Source organism: Chamaea fasciata, unplaced genomic scaffold (genome assembly GCF_029207755.1).
Source record: "Chamaea fasciata isolate MVZ Bird 193981 ecotype frontalis unplaced genomic scaffold, bChaFas1.0.hap1 SCAF_24, whole genome shotgun sequence".
Classification (NCBI taxonomy): domain Eukaryota; kingdom Metazoa; phylum Chordata; class Aves; order Passeriformes; family Sylviidae; genus Chamaea; species Chamaea fasciata.
The window spans coordinates 4,426,237-4,446,448 of NW_027094109.1; the positions used below are offsets into that span (position 1 = coordinate 4,426,237).

The 20,212-nt window shown below is 50.3% G+C and overlaps 1 protein-coding gene across 2 annotated transcripts; it reads right to left on the reverse strand.

Moving 5' to 3' along the window:
• Window positions 1–24: 24 nt before the first annotated feature.
• TBCEL (tubulin folding cofactor E like) lies at window positions 25–20,212 on the reverse strand. 2 transcript variants are annotated; one of them, XM_066203352.1, is made up of 8 exons: window positions 20,168–20,212; window positions 16,218–16,367; window positions 13,888–14,027; window positions 11,762–11,943; window positions 10,533–10,789; window positions 8,816–8,942; window positions 8,266–8,382; window positions 25–4,223 (listed from the first exon to the last, which is right to left on the reverse strand). In XM_066203352.1, the coding sequence occupies exons 2-8, from the start codon at window positions 16,348–16,350 to the stop codon at window positions 3,905–3,907; spliced, it is 1,275 nt and encodes a 424-aa protein (XP_066059449.1). In that variant the 5' UTR covers window positions 16,351–16,367; window positions 20,168–20,212; the 3' UTR covers window positions 25–3,904. The 2 variants fall into 2 exon arrangements, with proteins under 2 accessions (XP_066059449.1, XP_066059448.1); XM_066203351.1 differs by lacking the exon at window positions 20,168–20,212 and adding an exon at window positions 16,611–17,489.

The following is a 20,212-nucleotide window of genomic DNA, read 5'->3' on the forward strand; positions in this document are numbered from 1 at the left end:
AGTGCAAAGCTCAGGACACTGGGGTTTTTTTGTGTAAAAACTTACATAAGTTTATTGAACTGATCCAAACCAATGACCTATTTTGGCCTGAATTCCACCGCTACGTCTGCGAGCAAACCAAAGGCAAATTGTGGGAGCGGGAGGTGTATCCCCAGGGAGAGCAACCAGAATAAAAAACCAGATGCACTTACAGTTCTTCTTCTTCTCTGAAATTACATATGGATGCAACATTATCAGGGAGGCAAGAATAGATCTTCACGTTTAAATTATATTTGAAGTTTCCAGGAACAGCAGAGAAGCAATCACAGAGGCAAAGGCCCGAGGTGGCTGAAGCCCCTCTAACATTGCTCTGGGGAAGGCGTCTCTCTCCTGCCTACAAAAGTGCCACATCCAAACCAGGGAGGCACAGCTGCCAGGAATTCATATTTTAGCCTCTGGGCTGCTTCAAGCACCTCGTCTGCATTCTCAAATCTTGCACACGAACAGAACTTACAGAATCTCACTGATAAACGAGGAGGCAAAGCCGCCTCTGAGGGATTCCAGACCCGAGGAGGAGAGGGCACAGGGACAGCCTGTCCCCAGCAGCACTTCCTCTCTCCAAGCCACCGTGGGTCACACCTGCCACCAGCACGCCTGCAGCTCCCAAAAAAACGAGGTTACAAATCCCAGCCAGGGAGCAGAAGACAACCAGCACCCCGTGCAGATCCATAACAGCGATCCGCCTGGAACATCTGGCCAAAACCACGGATATTCAACAGGAACACATCCAAAACCACAAGGGCACGGCGTGGAACTGGGCACACGGAACCCTGTGACACTTTGGTATACAGCTGTCACCCAAGTCCTCGTGGAGCAGGTGCTGTGCCCGTGGCAGACTTTTCTGCATGAACTAGCAGGAACAACACAACAGCTCTCGACAAAAGTCGCCCTCAGATAGGACACACAAGCCAGGGAAGGTTGCAAATCTATTTTGTTTTCTCAAGGGGATGTGACAGACCCAGGGACCTCCAGCTGAAGCAGTGGCTGGACATGGTTTGAATCAAACCTCCTGCCACATCTGCACCCTCCCTCAGCACCCAAACCTCCTCTCCCACTCAGAACCTTCTCCTCTCGCCCCAAGACATGGTCCCTGTTGGGTGGCACACACACAAGTCCCTTCCCCACCAGGTATCAGGATTTGGGGTATTTTGCCACATCCTTGTGTGCCACTTGGTCCCAATTCCCACAGCTGATCATCTCCACACAAAAACTCTCTCTGGGTTTTGGGGCTGAGTCCTTCTCCTTGGGAGGCCAACCAAGATTCTTGGTTTCTACCCCACAACTGCTCCACTATCTGCACGCAAGGTGAATGCCTTGAGAAAAACCTTCCCCTGGAGAAGTGGCAGGGTGGTGATTTCACACCTAAACAGACCAAGGGAGCAGGGTTGGGTGTCAGCATCAAATCCCCAGCACCCGTTAATCTTCTTGCGTTCTCTTTTTCCATCTTCTAGTTCCCACCAGGTCTGCCACAACTAAAACCAGGATTTACTGCCAGTTCTGAGCTGGTGACAGCACCAATCCCTCCATGGACAGCCCAGTTTTTTAGTGGGCAAACGAACTCAAAAGCACGTACTTGGCTCTTCTTTATCATCCCATTCCACTTGTTAACGGCCTTTGTTTATTCTCTTCTCTGAAACCCAGACACTTAATTGTGCTGGGGAAGTTGGTCAAGAGTTACAGCATCTCATTAATAGCAGGTACAACGCCATAAATACACCCACAGAGGCAATTACTGCTCTGGAGAATTGGGTCAGAGATACTTTTGCATTCCCATAGGTCGCTTGCCTCGGACTCTGCAGCCACTCAGGGATAACCTACTTACACTGGAGGTCAAGGGCTGAAATAGGCTTCTAATATTAAACAACCATATCTTCATAAAACTTTGCTTTATAACAAAATATCTTATTAACCACAACTTTTCCTATTGGTAGGTATGTATATATCATACAGAAGTGTTGGCTTAAGGGTTCTGCTTATCAGGAAGGAAAATTATTTTCGCTGCCCAAATGGAAAATACATCTTCAGTAAAGCTCTAGCTTATAAAAGCATCATTTTATGTTACACTGCCAGTATCTCCCTGCTATTTAGTTTACAGGTACCACGGATCTATGGAAAAATCTATGCTACCTATGGAAAAAATCTCACTCCCTTCCCTATTGCTCATCTCAACGGGGCCAAGAAATTGCTATTTTTGGCAGGGGCATGAGGCACAAATTAGTAACTTGTTTAAAATCCTCCCGTTTTAACCCTTGCTTTGGATAAGGAACTAATCCCCTCTGAACAATCCCCACATCCTAAACCTGAAGACTATGAGATAATAATACTTCATCCCCCTCCCCACTGACCCCACCCCACAATCCAGGTAAAATGTGAAGAGAAATACACAACTCCAAGAATACCAAAGGAGCTCGGTGATGTGGGCAAAAGCATCCTGGGAAAGAAAGTGCACGTGGGGATAAAGGGAGCATTTCAAAATGAAGGTCAGGAGTTCATGTGTAACTAGAGCCCTCGCTGCACAGCTCCAAAAACTGCTCTGCAGCTGCTTGGAACCAGGAAATTGGGGAAGTCTTGAACTTGGAGCAGGGAAGACACAGGAAGGCGAAACGAGAGAGAGAAAGGAGGATCTCAGTGAGCAGGCAGGGGAATCTGGCCTGCAGTGGAAAACAGGGACTACGTGAAGCAGCAGCACGCGATGCCTACGAGGGGCACGTGGGGGAAGCCAAGAGAGAGAGAGAGAGAAAGAGGGAGAGAGTGAAACCTGCTGAACGGCCAACGTGAGTCCAGCTGCTTTGCTCCTCCACTGCCAGAGGCTGATCCGAGCCAACACCTCCTGCGAGTCCGGGCCCTACGCAGGGACCCCCGGCCAGGGGCCCCGGGGAAAGTGCTAGGTTTGAACTGGTGCAACAGCAACAAACACAAACTTCAACTTGACTCTTCCTCTCTCCCGGGAGAGGAATTTTAGCCATTCCACTTGCAGCAGCCACTGGTACAAGGTGAAGTGCAGGGGAGGATCTCTTCAGCATCAGGATGGACAACGGCCAACGGGGGAAGCTCCTCTTCAACCCCTTGTTGACCTGTTGCTCTAAAAGCCCTTCCAACACAGCGCTCATCCACCACGTCCCAAAATTCACTTTCCAACACACCTTTATCCCCACAGGCTGCAGGCACCGTGTGAGATGGGTACAGCAGCCAAAACCTCTTTTTTTCGCCAAGAAATCAGGTGGATATAGAGCGTGCACTTTGGAAAGAAGTTCTGGGAAGTTCTTCTTTTTCTCCCCATTTTGTGCACTCACGGAAAGCAAACCAGTGGAGTGAAGTGGATGCACTAAAGTACCTGAGCTCTGAATCAAGCAGAATACTGATGGAGATCTTTCCTGTGAACTCGAGCACAACAAAAGGTTGAGACAGCACCAAGCTGCAAGAAAATACTACAGCAAGCTCGAGCCACAGTTGGATAGCTAGGCCAAAGGGAGCTCTGGTGGAGCAAAACACCAAAAAATTTAGGAAAAGAAAACGACAGGTCAAATTCTGCACCGAGCTGTCTCCTCCCTTATGGACCCTGGCATTGTTTAGCTTGAACAACTGACCATTCATGCCAAATCACGAGTATACCGGAGCATCAAAGGAAACATCAAGGTATTGCCCACACTGAAACACACATCCTGAAGTCAATTGTCACCTCAAGGTCACCTGCAGTGGATGGTGGGCATGGTTCTCAGATCAGGGCACTTCCTCCGGGCTAAGAAATCACCTGCTACAGAAACACAACCAAACCTCAACCAACCAACCGAAATAAAAACCTTGCAAAGAACTCCTCAATGCATGTGTGTGGGTGTGTGGGGGCGTGTGGGTGCGGGCAGAAAGGCTATTTCATTCTGGGCTCCACGTAGATTTTATCTCCATCCCGGATGCCGTAGGAATGCAGCGCCCTCGAGCTGTATTTCATCTCCTCGGGACCAAAAGGAGCCTCCTGGTCCAAGTAGAAGAGCAGCATGTTGCTTGTTGACAGCTGCACCACAGTTTTTAAGTGCTTCTTCAGCTCTGCCACAGTCTGGTCGAGGCGGATGGACATCTCCTCCACCTTGTCCTGGAAGTGAACCTCCACCTTGGCGCTGCTCTGAGGCCGCAGGTCCACCACTGCCAAGGGCTCCAGCTTCCCGTACTTGGTCACCAGCTCGTGATACCTGGAAAATGCAGCGAGTTCAGAGTCATGGTGCAGCCAATGCACATTTCCCAGCTCTGAGAGCTCCCCACATGAGACGACACTGACCCTGATTCCAGCCTGAAGCCCCAGAAAGGCCAAGCACTCCAGTCACTTTGTCCCACAGTCCCCAGGCTGCACCGTGGCACTGACACGAGCTCAGGGTCCCACTAGGGAGAAGTATCTTGCTGAGGAAGGTGAAGTTACCACCAGCCTGAGATGTTCGAGCTGACTGGTCTCAAACCAGCTTCCTGACAGAACTGAGCAGCACAGTTTGGGCTCCCACAGCTTGAGAAATCCCAGCCGTGGCTGCAGTGGGATTTGGAAGAAAGAGAGGACGCTGTGCTCACAACTCCACACCTCCTGCTCCAGTGAAAACACTTCACTCAAGAGTGCCAGAACCAAGCCAGTGCTCACAAAAAGGACACAACCTTCCATTTAGATTCCCAGTACCTGTGACCTCACGACTTAACTGATCATCAGCCATTCCTGCTGTTTTCCAAGAGGCCAGCTAGGTCCCAAATGTTACACTCCACTGAGCACAGGGTCATCAAGATCACCAAAGCAAGGTGAGCTGCTGCACAGTTTGAGAGCTGATAACAAGCAGGGCACTTCTTGCCAGCTGATCCCTCACACCTGCTCTAAGACAAGATGGGAATTTTACTAGCAGAGGCACACACTCCAGTGACACCCTGTCCTTGCAGCCAAGTTCTTTGAGTGCTCTTCCCAAGGTCCCTGCAATGGAAAATCTGTGTCACCCCCACCCCCCTGGTATGGCTCCCATCGGGCCAGGCTGGATCTCCCTGCCTGGCTGGGAAAGAGGAGGAGCGGCAGCACAAAACACAATGGGATTGGGATGACAAAGGCTGGGAGCTGCCGAGGACAGGTAACGTTTCAGAGCCCCTGCACAGAAAGGGCTTTGTGTTTCCGATCCCAGGCGGGGCTGAATGCGATGGGCGCGGTGTCACAGCCCCGCGGCAGCGATGGGATCTGGCAGCCCGGGTGACCCCAGGGAGTCCTGCTGGAGGCAGGAATGTTCCTGGAGAACAGCAGCCCCTCTGTGTGCTGGGCACTGAGGTAAGGGCCGCAAGGCACTGGATTTCCCCAGTCCCACGGACACAACCAGAGGGTCCAAAGGTGGGATGGTGCCCTGCTCTCACAGGCACTGGGGTGGTAGGAGCAGCCCCATTTATCTGGGAAAGCCATTAGTGCTGAGAGAAAACAACACTCCCCTCCTTTAACCCACCTGCAGGCAGAACAAATGCCAGCCAACCTGTCAGAAGTGAGGAGGATTTCTCTTTCTCTGGAAGGATTTGCCAGCAGCAATATCCGACGGGAAAGAGGGAGAGAGGAACCCCCTCCTGCTGCTCCAAACCCTCAAAGGGGCCTCCTGTGCCCCTCTGGGACATCCCTTCAATTCTCAGCAGCAGCTTCTGGGCCAGCCACAATTACTGCCATGATTCATGCACTCAGAGTGAACTGGGCTGATGGTGGGGAGAGGATAAAGAGGGAGACAAATTTCAGACAGGCTGAGAGAGAGAGAACCACCACGAGAGAGCCACGATTACCCACATATGTGCTGTAAATATGTGGTGGGTCAAGCTGTCTGAAATTTTCTCGTCTTGAGGAAGGACGGAACGAGCTTTGCAGCCTGCTCCTGAGTATGTGAGCTGCAAAGAAAGTGTGTGAGTGACTGGCTGCCCTCAAATCAATCAGGACCAAGGCAAAATGGTACATGGGTGTTTTGGACCCCAATAATAGGCACCCTGGAGACTTTTCTAATCACCCCTTGCAGCCTGGCAGATGCTGAGGCTGCTGAAGATCTGAGCCTGGCTGAAAGTGCCTGTGATACTCTGCAGATAAACAGTGGAGCAGACATGCAGAGGGCTCATTAAAACCCCCCAGACACGAGGACGTCACTCCACGAGACAGCCAATATTGGATTGTGCTCCCTACAGCCACGACATCCACAGAGATAAATTGTTCCTTCCATTTCCCTGCCTGCCTGATCCCTTCCAGCTGCAGACAGCAATGCAGCAAGCAGGGGGGTTCTGGTGACAGAGCTTATCACAGGCTGCACCTTGCCAGTCCAGAGGGGGGAAGCTGTCCTCTGCTCCCACTGGGAACTTTTCCGTGCTCCAGTTGTTCTCCCTCTGCTCGAGGCAGCACTGCAATGCAGATGTCAGACCCCAGCCACAACATGTGTGTCCTGATTAGTTTCTAATTGCAAACCGCTCTTGGAGCCACCACACCAGATTTGGGAGCGAGGAAGGGGAAGCTTTAGCAACAGACAGACACAAAATCCCTCTGCAAGGAATGCCAGGTCTCCCTTCGGACAAGGGCTGCTGACTGTGGGCCCAGGAACTGAAACCCTGCACTGGGGACACTCTCAGCCATCTGCAGCCTCCCTAGGAAGGAGTCTGCAGTGGCACCCAACCCCTCCAGGACAGAACAAACCTCTCTGGTAGCTGCAGAAGCCTCTTGGAAACACTGCACGGATGAAGGGATTTGGACAAAGAGGCCATTGACCATGGAAAGAGCAGTAGCAGTGTCTAAAGGCTAAGAAGTCTGAGGGGGAGGTAATTTTTTGAGCAGAAAGCTGATGTGTTGGTCAAAATCAGCCTGGTTTTCTTGGATGGGTGAGATCCCACCTGCAAACCCATCCCAGTGGTGTGTGGTGATGTGTAACACACAGCCTGTGTCCACGTCCTCGGCATCATGACTGCCCAAAGCTGGACCCCACTGTGTCCTTCCCAGCAATATATGGATCACTGACATTCTGTCACCACCAAACACATGAAATATGAAAAGTTATGAAAATGAATCCCTTTCGGGAGTGGCACCATGAGCTCACAGTCCCAGTCTCCCCCTCCTCTCCTGCATTCTGTCTCTGCTGTTATCCCTTCCAATATTTCCTTCAATTTTTATGCTTCAAGGCCCTCTAAAATTACAAGTCAGGACTTGTTGTCAGAAAAAGGACCAGCTGTCTTGTCTCCCTCTGCCTCTGAACTGACCCCAGCATGCTTTTAACAAATACTACAATCACTGACCCTATTAATATTCACACAAAATGCCATGCCCTCATTCCCCATTCCAGCCTTCCCACCCCCGTACTGGATTGGCAAGTCAATATCCAGTGCTTTAGAAAAACAAGAAGCATTGTAGCTGAGAGTTTAGCAGAGGAAAACACTGAGCAGATTCCATTTGTCATCCATGCCAGGCCATACCTGTGACCTTCAGTGTGTCCCCACCTCTGCCTGTGCCCTCAGAGTCACACACACACTCCTGTCCTACCCCTTTTCTGTAAAAAAATGATAATAAAGCTTTGCTGTCCAAAAGCACAGGAGGGTTTAGGGCTGAGGGCAGGTAAAGGCAGTGGCCTGATGCTCCATGGTCCCTCCTCAGCCCATTAGAAGCAGTAAGTGGATGCTGGCACAAAAAAAGATACAGACTGAACAGCATCTGTCCAAGTTCATTAGTTTACCAAGATGAACGGATCATTGGATGTACTTTTTTGGCAAAGAAAACCCATCAGGCTCGTGATTTGCAGGCCTGAAAGTGAGGGGACAGCTTCCCCTTGCCAGCCACATTCCACACACCAGATGGTGCAGAGGATTAGATGCCCTGGCCTGGCAGCGGAGGGCACGATGTGTCCTGGGCTGAGTGTCCTTTGTGCACTCCCAAACACAGGTGGATTACGAAGGGAGCCACGGGAGAGGCCAAGAAACAATGAAGGTCATGAACTGACCACTCCTGTTGTTTAATGGCACTTGAAACAGGAACTATTAAGAGCAAATCTGACTCAGGAGTGACCCTACAAATCATGAGACAACAACAGTATAACAATTTCAGCCCAAACAGACTGAAGGAGCCATGGCTGGAGGAAGGTGAGGGATGTCTTTATCATGGAACAGCTGGCACGTATTTCCCATCACCTGGCCAGTCCCCACCCTTCTGTCCCTGCCTCTCCACTGCAGGAATTCCTCCCTGACTTCCCACCTGCAGGAATTCCAGAGAACTCCTACCTGAAAGGCACCTCCTCCTCGGGGAACTCCATGTAGTAGCGGATGAAGAAGCGCTCCGAGTCCTCGCGCTCGCCGTCGGCCACGATGCTGCCGTTGAGCTTGGTGATGGATGGCAACCTGCAGGCACACACCAAGAGCCACAGTCAGCCAGGAGGGGAGCCCAGACAGCCTCACCAACAAGGCAGCCACATCAAAAGGGCCTCAGCTTTAACACCGTGAGGATTCCTGCCAGGAAGCTCAGGCCTCGATCCCTTTGACAGAGCAGGGGAAGTTCAATGTAATTTCTCGAGAGCCTTCGAAATTTAACATTTTCATTTCACCACAGATATGCATCACACGTGCACAGATTTGTAGGAGACTCACAAAATCCCCTGAGAAGTAGAGCAGTCAGATTTAACATTTTCACTTCTGTGACTTTTCCACAAAACAAGCTCCAACCTTTCTGCACTCACACAGAACTTCATCTCCTGCCAGCCTCTTCCTCGGATTACCTGCTCCAACCCCTTCCTTGCCTTGTCACGTTTCTGCTGAGCAGCACAAACCAACAGACCTGGCTATTAGCAGCTTCCTGCGCTCCTCGGTGGTGTAAGACTGCAGCAGAGGAATTCCCAGCAATTTCACTTCCTCCAGCTTGGGGAAAGAGTTTAACTTGTCAATGTCTTCCCAGCAATGCAGACCTGCTCAGGAGGAAAGATTTGTGTTAACAAACACAGAAAACACATCATGGATCCAAGATAATCAGACACAGCCAAAGAACATATGTGACAGGAGAGTGTCACTGCTGCTCCTTTGAGAAGTTGGCTTTTTGCTCACGATGTGCTGCTAAAAAAAATCAACATTTGCTTACAAGGCAGAGGAGCTGAAATTCTCTAGTGCTGTTTCAAGGTCTAGAAGGATGCTCTCCATGGCTTTTTTATGGACCACTCAACCTTTGGCCTCACTGCTGGGGACTGACCAGCATCAGTGATGTGGTGTCTATAAAGGGATGCTGCCTTCAGAGTGCTAAAGCCACCAGCACTTCTTTCATTCCAGGCATCACTAAACTGCCATCAAAAGGCTTTACCTCATGTACACAACCACCTTGGGTCCCATTTCTGCTCACAGCCCAATGGTGAAACAGTCCCAGAAGCCATCCAGCCATTTAATGGAAAAGGTTTTAACTCGTTTTCAGCCCCCTCTAGACCTCACACTTGGCCTAACAAAGCAAGCAGGGAGGGCAAAATAAAACAAAGTGAGGACTGAGCCCAGCGGAGCCGTGACTGCGTGGTGAGATCAACACAACTCGTCTTGGAGTCTTCACCTGCCAGAACTTCAGAGTGCAGCAGCTTTCTCTAAAACCCCCCAAAAGTTTTAACAAGCTCCTTGGGATCCCTGTTTGACTTTCAGCTTCCAAAACATCAAAATGCAACACAGAGCTCGGAGTTCTTAAGCACCTGGCATCAAAACTGCAAAACTACTTACCAGAGGAGCACTTGTTCCTCGATGAGACAGTGCTTTCAAATGCAGCTTAACAGGCTTTTCCTCCTCTAGTTAAGCTTTTATTACAGGGATTCCTTGATGCTCACGTTGTAGGGCATGTTAATGAAGTCCCTTCTACCTGCCTGACACTTCAGCGGCACTGGCACAGCATATAAAGCCGTAAAGAACAAAAGCTGCTGGTGCATGAAGCACTCCTGCAGATGAATTCCTGGTGTATGTGTCACACACAAACACGTCAGAGCCCCCACGAGCTGCCCTGCAGCTCCTTCTCTCCCAGCACAGGGTGCTCTGCCCAATATTCCGACTGCTCATTCTCTTTCTGGAGCGTTGGCTGGAAATTCTCTGGGGCTGGAGTGTAAAAGCAGCTTCCAGCATCACTTGTGAGGCTGTAATGACTGAGCACAGATGACAGACAGCTTCTGCTGGGGGATGCTTGATCCATGCTGCCTACCTGCAAATGTCCTCGTTTTACCCGAGATAAAGCAGGGAATAAAGGCAAAATGGGATTCTTTCATCCCCTCCACTGCCAGACATTTATTTATCCTTCCCCAGCCAGGAGTACCTGAGGCAGGGATGGGAAACAGAGGGAAACTACCAACATAAAAAAAACCTTTCCAGCTCATTTTTGACTAACTGGTCCACACTGCTCTGACTCATCTTTTGATAATGAGTGAATACCCAAAGCAGCAGGAAAATCCCACAGATGGGCAAGTTCATTGCTTGTCATCTATACAGGAGGAGAGACTCTGATCAACCAACAAAACCCATCCCAGCTTCCAGGCTCTCACCTGACTTGTGCAAGTTGATGGATCTTAGGTTGGGGAAGAGCCTTGCCAGGGAATCTTCTGACTCCTCAATGGTGGTGAGGTTGTTGTTAGCCAGGATAAGCGTGTCCAGCGATGGAAACATAATTCCCAACTTTCGAATTTCAGTCCAGTCTTGAAGGTTATTGTCAGTTATGTGGAGTAGCTTGAGAGACTGACAGCAAACTGGAGAGCAAGACACTGTCTCGTAGTCATTAAGGCACAGGAAGAGCTCCTCCAAGCTGCACAGGGCAGAAAGGATCATGTCATCAATTTTTTGTGATTTTAACACAACTTTCTGCAACAGCTCTGAGAACCTTGGTGTAGAGAAGGTCTTTGAGCACTCCACAGAGAGTGTTCCAACTACATCTCTGCTCCCATCCGTATCTTCAGAGATTAAAAGAGCCTTTTAAATGTCCCCTGAATTTCTCCCAGTACGGTGTAACAGATTGGTTGGGGTTGTCTTCCACATCTGTGCCCAACAGGCCGCCAACCCAGCTCCAACAGTGACTGGGACCTGCTCCCAGTGCCCTCAGCTTAATTTAAAATGGGGTTTTGATACAACACTGATGATGATTTTTTTCCCCACATCACTGCCATGGATTCCCAGTAAAGAAAGAACAGATCCATTAAAGAAAGAGCAGGTCCCACTAAGTTTTCAGACAACTGAACTCTCACAATCCCAGGGAAGTGTAGGCTGGCCACACAGGACATTGTGCTGTCCCCATCTCTGCTTACAAAGCCACACACAGAGGGATCTGTCATCAAAACAAACCCACTGAGGACATCCATGGGAGCAGAATGCCAAGGTGGCCCGTGACCAAAGCACAGAAATCAACACCTGAGCCGAGAAAAGCAGGATGAAATACTCCTTGACAAGTGGCCAGACCCTCAGACGTACCTCTCATTTAACAGGTATGCCCTGCACCATTCACTGCACAGTGACTCACAGGGAAGTGTGACATTTTGGGGGTCATTATCCATCTCTGGTATTTAGGTTTGGAGGAGGAGAAGGCCTGGGCTTTGCAGCACCACCCAAGTTTGGTTTTTAGGACAATGCAAAGCACTCGCCTGGAGTTCCCAAACTCCCAAAGGAAAACATCCCTTTTTCCCTACTGCTGTTTGCGTCCTCACTGCCCCCTCATCCCTCAGCACACGACTCCACAGCCCAGCCTTGTCCTGAGTGCAGCAAACCCCCAGGTTCCCAGGCTTACTCTGGCAACTCCTGCAGGATGGTGTGCACTGTTTCCCAGGAAGCTTTGCTGTTGTTGAGCACAAGTTTGCGGACGCCAGCGAAAGACCCAGCGCAACTTCTCTCTAAAACGGACAAACTGAGAGGGTTGGAACTCAGGTTTAGAAACTCCAAGTGGGGGACGTTGGACACAATTTTACTGACCTGAGTGGGGAGGGAAGAAAAACAAAAACAAAACAAAAAAAAATAAAAAGAAAGAAATGTGTATCAGGCAGTAATCGGAGCTCTGGCAATAATATCCCACACCTCCTAAAAGGGGCCCTGTGGAATCACCACAAAGCAATGATATGGGGAAAAACATAGGGATATCTACCTGTAATTCATACTCCAGCCATTCCTGATCTAGATGGATTGGTTAATTACTCATTCTCCTCAAGAGTTCATTTAATTACACTCTAGGAGCAGCTTGATAAGAGAAAGGCAGTCCCTTGGGAGAGGCCATAAAATCCACCTGAACCCCAAGGCTGAGCAGCCGCACATTCCAGGAGCCAGCCCTCGCTCACAGGGGGCCACGGGCTCTTCTCCTGCCTCCCTGGCCAACACTGAGCACTTGTCCAGCTTCCCACTGCTCCCCACAGAGCTCAGCCAACCCCTAATTCCCTCCTGGACTGGGGAAATGAGTGGGAAGCAGCTTCCAGCACCAGCGGGCATCAGTGCAGAAAATAATTCTGAGAACACCTGGCTGGAGAGCTCCACCCCACAGAGCTCTGGGATGGGCAGAGATGGGCACACAGAGGTCAATAAATGGCCCAGCTGTTGGCAAAGGGTGATTGTCTCATCAATTCAAGTGTGGCAAACATGAGGTAATGAGTCCGCCTCACTTCACACCTCCTCTCAGGTGGTGACATGGTTTGGGTGCTACACTTCAAGAATTAAGTAGGCAAACTGGATGACATCAGTCCAGCAAAAACACAGGATTTAGGAAAAATGGCTTATGTCGGATGATTGGAAGAAGGGTATTTTTTCAGCATTATACTAAAATAAGGAAAGGAGACATTAAAGTTCTTCTTAGTGGTATAAAAAGCTGTTGTATAAGGAGCAGTGATGATGCTCCTCTTGCCTGCTGAGAACAGGGCAGGCAGAAATTGGCTGAAATTGCAGCACAGGAGACTTAAATTACACAGTTTAGCCTATGAGGTTATTAGCTAAGCATGGGAACAGGCTACCCAGGGATCTGGAATCCCCAGCACGGGCAGGTTTGAGGGGTGGGGAGATATTTATCTGGTGTGGATGGGCTGTGAAAACTTAATCCTGTCTCAGAGGAAGGGGCCAGCACACAGAGAAGCCTTTCAGTTCCAGGGCAGCCTGAAGAGACTGAGCACAGAGCAGAGTGTGAGATGTGTGAGTGACCAGTGTATGACCAGATATGAGGTCAGCCCCACTGAGCTGGGACACTGCAAACACGGCATTCCCTCCCTGCTTAAAGACATGAGAATCTGATGGCACAAACCCCCATGATATCCTGGTTTTCTCCACTTACTTCCAACAATAAACACTAACATAAAAGCAGAGCATAATCCAGTGAGGAACTTAATGACACTTGAATGGATTGAGATTGTTTCACTCCTGTTACATTGCATTTATTGAACATTATTTCATCCAAGCACTTCAAAGGATTTTACAACAGCATTTAGCATTAATTAATGAGGCTGCAGAAAAACCCTTTATGGTAAATATTATTAAATCTGTTCTGCAGATAAGGCAACAAACGAGGAGAGGGAATAAATACCTTGCCCACCATCACAGTGGCAAAGCTGGGAATCAACCGCCAGCTACTCTGCTAAAAACTAAACTGCTCATTAACTTCTTGGGATTAGAAATGCCAGTTCCACTGCTTCGCATGATGATATAAAACAAAAATACAGATTTTTCACCCACAGCCATGACTGTAAATCACAAGGTAAAGGAGTGAAGTGCCACACTGGATTAATTTCATCACATGTACTGCTCAGTTGCTGTCGCAGTAAATGAACATCACCTTCAGAAATGAGAAAGAAGCCACAAGAATGGAACTCTCATCAAAGCAACGCGTTTGCAGCCAGTACCAGCTGTGAGAGGCACCCAGTGAGGTGCCCATCACCATTTTACCTCGTGCCAGTCTTCCAGTTTGTTGTCAGAGAGGTCAAGCTCAAAGACGTGGGCGCAGAAGGCGGCGATCTCGTTCTCGTCCCCGGCGCAGGTGATGCCACAGCTGTTGAGCACCAGCACACTGGGCAGGTTCAGGCGGTCTGCCACGGGAGAAAACAGCAGCTGCCTCAGCTCAGCACTGCCTTGGAGTTACACAACCCAGCCCCAAACATGGATGTTACAGCCAGCAAGAGAAATCTAGCAGTAATGTCGGAATTTACACCGATTCCAGGCTAAACACGGATTTTATAACTGACACCACCTTGAAGTCTTGGTTGTAAACATGAAGTACCTCTCCTATCAGTGCTCTTCAGTTCCTCCATGTATTTCTGTGTGTTTCAGGCCTGTCCTTTCTCATTTATGGCCTGTCTCCTATCTGTCCTTGCCACAACTTCTGCTCTTCCCCAGGCAGCTGCTGCTGCAGATAGGACACAGGACTAGGGGAGTGCCAGCTGCACAGTCAGACTCACTTATCCTCTTACCCTGAGCCCACGTGGGCCTAGTAACAGCCAGGAGGTATTTAAACATTTCTTAGGAGGTATTTAAACATTTCTTAGGAGGTATTTAAGCATTTCCTTTCTAAGCTTTCCCTTCCCAAGGTTCAGTGTAGAGCATTCGGCATTCATGCAAAAACTCAGGTCTCAGCTCTGCCTTTCCATTTCTGCTCTGGTTTTGCTTCAGCTCCTCCTCAGACAGGTAAATGTACTCAAAGCTACAAGCAAGGACTTGGACCTCAAGCACAGCCTGCTGTGCTAAGGCTAAACCATGACAAAAAGCTGGGGGTTTGTAGCAGGAAACAATTTCCACACAAGAAATCCAGGTTGAGGCAAGGCAAGCCATCAGTCTTACATTCCTACAACATGGCTTTCCCACCTCTCTGGAGGACCGAAATCCATTAAAATCTAACCACAAGCTTTTTCCTAAATAGGTGGCCCCTTTTCTCCTTAACACTTGACAGCTGCACGACAAGAAAGGGATTCTAGCAGCAAACAATTACCTGGAGTGATCTGGGTTTCCAAGTTTTCTGGCTCACAAGTGTTTGGTTTCTTAAAAGGACAGCGTGGCACTTTGGGAATTACCAGTGCAGTATTTGTAAGTCATGTCTCAGTCACGTTTTAAGACGTGGCCTCTTTTCAGCACCCAAACAGCTCAGGTGAGCAGGAGAGAGGTAAATTTACCTGCAGAGAGGGCACTGCCTGAACATTCCATCAGGCATTTTTTCTGTTCTTGTTCATTTTGAGAGCGTTTTATCCTCAGCTGAACTCAGGCCCTTTTTTTTCTCCTCTGTCAAACCCAGTTATTGGAAACTTCATCCAGCTGATTTCCATGGCCATTTTCCCCTTTGGGGCTGGTTATGACACAAAATTGACCTGATGGATGTTTGGATTACTCCTACAGATCATGATGGGCAAGACGTGTGACACAAAGAAAGGGCAGCTCTGATGGGATCAATGCAAATCTCAGACCCAAACCAAGAATTAAATGCCACCACCAGAGCGTGAGGGAAGACTAAAGGGTGTCACATGGATCTAGTTCAGAGGAGATGGTGACACAGATTCTGCAGTCTGGGAGGCTCAAGGACATACACGAGCAGCCCAGAGCTTCAGACACACATCTGGCTAAATTCCCTCCAGGCAGCAAGGTCAGGAGCACAGGAGAGGGGAATTCTCCACTAGGTCACAAAGAATTTGGTGCCCTGAGAAGACAAAGTACACTGCAAAGAAAAGCAGCCTGGCTGGAGCTTCAACAGCTCCTCACTCTGCTTGAAATGTGTCCCCTTCTGTGTACACTGAGCTCCTGGCCCTGTAGGCATCAAAGCAAGCTGGTGGCATGGGAAACAACCTCACATTTAGACATTCGATGTATTTTTAAGCCACCTCTGCCAAAACATCTGTTGCTGCGGCCAGTAATAAAATAGGATCAGTGGCCTGAAGAAATTCTCCAAGGACTGCTGAACCCTCAAAACACAGACTGCACAGGGCCTTAGGTCCATCTTCCACTCACAGGGCTGGAACCTGGTCATCTTGAAGGTCCCTTCCAACCCAAATGATTCTATTCTATTCTCTAATTCTGATTCTGTCGTGCCGTAGAGAAATTTGTGCTTTTTACAGCAACCAGTTCAGTCACTTTCTACCTTTGTTAGAATCCAGACTCTCAGATCTCCAGTGAAAAAAAAAAAAAAAAACCAAACCACATTGTGATGGCTCTTTTTCTGGGCAATTCAAGGTGATTCCTCTTTGAGTTGATGCCTCCCAGCACCCTCCCAGATGCTGAGAAAGATCAGAATTTACCTTTCATGGGTGAGCCCTGTGGAGTTGCCGGGACATGCACCCCCATGCCAGGCCCACGGCGGTAGGGGAAGTTCTCAGGGCTGTATTTCTCACACAGAACTTGCATGAAACTCCTTCCACTGGGCTGGTCCATGCTCCCTTCTTGGACTTCTGGTTAAAGAAGAGAAAAACAGAGCACATGAGCGGGCAGCAAGTAATAATCACTTCTAAGAGTGGGGTTGAGCACACAGGGAAAGCAAGCAGATGGGTCACGGGTTTTATTTCTGAGCTGCAGATCATCCAACAGGTCTATTTCAAACTCAAGATTAAAGTGAAACATGACTTGAACCCAAAGCCAGAGGGTTTGGTGCTGCACAAACACAGCATTACAGGCCAAGTGCAAGACTTCCTTACCCCACATGCTCTTCCAGGATAATTCCAGGCTGCAAAAGGTGACTTCTGTACTTGTCACTCGTGCCCCTCCCACGAGGACTGCGAGAAGTGCACAGCTCTTCTCAAACACACTTGCAGGGCAGGCAGGAGGGGAAGGAGCAAACAGCTGTTTGTGAGGAGGAGATTGCTCCACCAGCTGTTTGCCAACTTCCCCTTTCTGCTGTGTCACCGAGCATCGCTTGGCCAGGCCGAGAGGCAACTTCTGCCAGTTCCATTCTGCAGCTGCCTAATGCATCTGGGAGATAATAACTGTGCCCTGCGTATCTGGGCATGGCACAGAGCAGCACAGGAACAAGGCCTGGCCTCATCACGGCCTGCTGAGCTGCCTGGAGAGATACTGAGAGTCAGCTGGGAGTGTTTTTGGCACTAGGACCCCCCCGTGGCCCTGCCCAGCTGGGACTCAGCCTCGCTCTCTGCCTTGTTTTTCCCGTGCACTTGGCATTGGGTGGGTTTGTCACACAGGAGCAGAGTTCATCACTGAAGAGATTGTTGTTTCCAGAGGTTTCCTAGTCCTGCTGCCTGGACACAGCAGCACAGTCCTGAACGTGCAGGCAGCAGTGCAGGCTTCCTACAATGTACCATGAGTCAGAGGGCAGCTTTTCCACTAATTACTGTAAAATTATATTTTTAAACCTCAGGCTGGGGCCACACATTCATTGCAAGCCATGTTGCTAATCTTGAATTAAAGTTGTTGTTTTTTTTTTTCCCTTAGACTGGTTAGGGGCAAGGATATAAACCTAGATATAAAATTCTAAACAAAAGTGATTTTCACTGAGGCTCCCTTTGCTGAGAATCAGCTGTTTAACAAGTTCCACTTCACTTCTTCACGACCAGACTACCTAAAACCCACCAGCCAAAAGGATTTGAGTACAATAAGCAGCAACTGACTGAAGCATCTTATCATTTTTATATCATATATGAAGTTTAAATACCACAAATAGGGACTTACAGGATTAGTCTTAAAAAAAAACCCACCCAAAAACCACCATTTTCATCTCTCAACAGCTTGGTTGATTCATAGCTCAGACTTGACTCATGTCACTACTCTACCTAGAATCAAAAAACAAACCCTCAGACTGGAGTTTGACAGGAACAAGGCATTTAGTTTTAGGCTAAACCATTCCACGTGGTGCAGGAACAATCTGCACTGACAGCCAAGGCTGGAAGGCCTCGTTCCAGGGTGCTCTGGGAGCTCAGCACCATCCACAGACAGCCAGGGCTTTCCAAACACACACCAAGACCTCCTGGTCTGGAAATTCTGGAACTCCCATGTGCACAAAGCCTTCTGTCCTTCACGTGGCTTTTCCACCAGCTCCATCCCTCTTCATCTGCTGAACAAACATCAGCTGGGAAATTCCACAGCAGAAACTCACCTTAGAGGCCAAAAAAAAGGCGTTTTCAGCTACAATGTGAGAGCAACCCAGAACTGAGAACAAAAACTGCTGACATTTACATCCAACAGCTCTGAACCCCCAGCATCTTCTTCCTCAAGCTCCACTTTTGAACCCCAGAGCCACTGTGAGATGACAAACACGTCGTGGAGGGGGCAGTCACCTTTCCCACGGGATTTCACATCCCCTGTAATCATCTGAACCCCCACAAATGCCTGGGAGCAGGGAGCAGCAGGATGTGCAAAGGGAATGACAGGTCTCAGGGGAATGCTGTCAGCACAAGGTGACCTGCAAGGTGCACGTTTCTGAGCACAAGGAACAGCCCAGGGCTCAAAATAACTCTGGCTTTTCTAAACGGCAGCACGGAGTGCAAACGAGGCGCTTGGGCTCTGAGAGGTGTCAACAAACGGCCTTTGTTGTTATTTTTAAGTGCTCTGCTGCAGGGCTGTGGCCCCGGTGAGGAAGGACAGAGAATCCCACAATGGTTTGGGTTGGAAGGCACCTTAAAAATCATCTCGTTTCAATCCCTCATTCCAACACCGTGGTGCTCCAAGCCCCATCCAGCCTGGCCTTGGGCACTTCCAGGGATCCAGGGGCAGCCACAGCTGCTCTGGGCACCCTGTGCCAGGGCCTGCCCACCCTCCCAGGGAGGAATTTCTCCCCAATATCCAGCCTAAAGCCACTGTCTGACACTTTGAAGCCATTTCCCCTTGTCCTCTCACTCCAGGCCCTTGGAAACAGTCCCTCTCCATCTGTCTCCCTGCAAGGTCACACTGAGGTCACCCCAAAGCTTCTCCTCTCCAGGTAAACAATCCCAACTCTCCCAGCAGAGCTGTTCCATCCCTCTGATCATCCTGGAGCCTGCCTGGACTCTCCCCACCAGCTCCAGCTCCTGCCTGTGCTGGGATTCCCAAGCTGGAAGAAGCACTGGGAAGTGTCTGGAAAGAGGAGCACGACCCTGCCTTGAGACTGATTCCATGGAAACCCAGTTTTGGCGAGTGAAAAGAGAACACTAAAAGCAGCACGGAAAACGTTTCCATCCCCTGTGCTGGGAGCCTTCCAGGAGAAGAGGAGACCCTTCAGGAGAATGACATCATTAATGAGATGCTAATGAAATTCCAGTGCCACTCAAAGGCCTTCGGGGCACGTCCTGAGCAGTCACACCCCAAACACATCCTGACGCGTTTGTCCACACGGAAAACAAAGCTTGAGGAATGACAGACGGCACAAACATCCCTCTGCAAGGAGCTGGAGCATCGTCCTCCCCAGACTCGATTCAGGGAAATTATTTTTGAGATGATCTCGAGAGGCAGAGAAGTGAATCACAGAATGGTTTGGGCTGGAAGGGAACCTTGAAGATCATCACTTCCACCCCTCGGTGCCGTGGGCAGGGAAATCCCAGCAGGATTTATCAGGAATTGTAGCAGGGCAGGGAGCCTGACCCTCGGAGCCACCAGGACAAGCCACCCAGGCAGGTGAAACTCTGTCAAGGCTCCCCTCAAACCCAGCAGGGCTGTTTGCTCCCACGGCACAGCACTGTGCCGAGGAACCAGAGAGCACACGGCAGACACCTGAGTTATCCCCTGGCACGCTCCTGGCCCGACCCTGCCCCTGCCCCACTGCCCCAGCCATTATTCCCTGCAGGGAACCCCTGTCCTGCCTGCGGAGCCAGCCCCGGCCCTGTCCGTGCTGCTGGGCCCGGGCAGGACGAGCTCACAGCTGCGCCGAGCCCCCGAGGGCTCTCCCTGCTCCTCACACTGCCTGAGCCTGTCCCTGTCCCCTCACAGGGCCTGTCACCATCCCTCTACACGGCCTCTCCCTGTCCCCTCACACTGCCTGTCACCGTCCCTTTACACGGCCCTTCCCTTCACGCAGCCTGAACCTGTCCCCGTCCCCTCACACGGCCTGTCCCCGTCCCCTCACACGGCCTGTCCCCGTCCCCGTCCCCTCACACGGCCCCGGGCTGGCCCCGGCTGACAGCGGCCTCCGCGCTCCCGCACCGCGCCGCTGCCGGGGCCGGGGGGTGCCGGGGGTCGCCGGGCGGTGCCGGAGGCTGCCGGGGGTCCCCGCTGTCCCCCGCTGTCCCCCGCTGTCCCCCGCTGTCCCCCCGTCCCCCGCCCCTCTCACCCAGGCCCGGCGGCCGCGTCCCGCATCGACCCGGAAGCAGCTCCA

What these genes read in the sequence shown, in the direction of transcription:
- TBCEL (XM_066203351.1), bottom strand. An exon ending in CATCAACTTGCACAAGTCAG is followed by an intron (nt 8,943 to 10,532) that starts GTGAGAGCCTGG and finishes CCTCCTGAGCAG; the next exon opens with GTCTGCATTGCTGGGAAGAC. An exon ending in AGGAAGCTGCTAATAGCCAG is followed by an intron (nt 8,383 to 8,815) that starts GTCTGTTGGTTT and finishes GTGTGCCTGCAG; the next exon opens with GTTGCCATCCATCACCAAGC.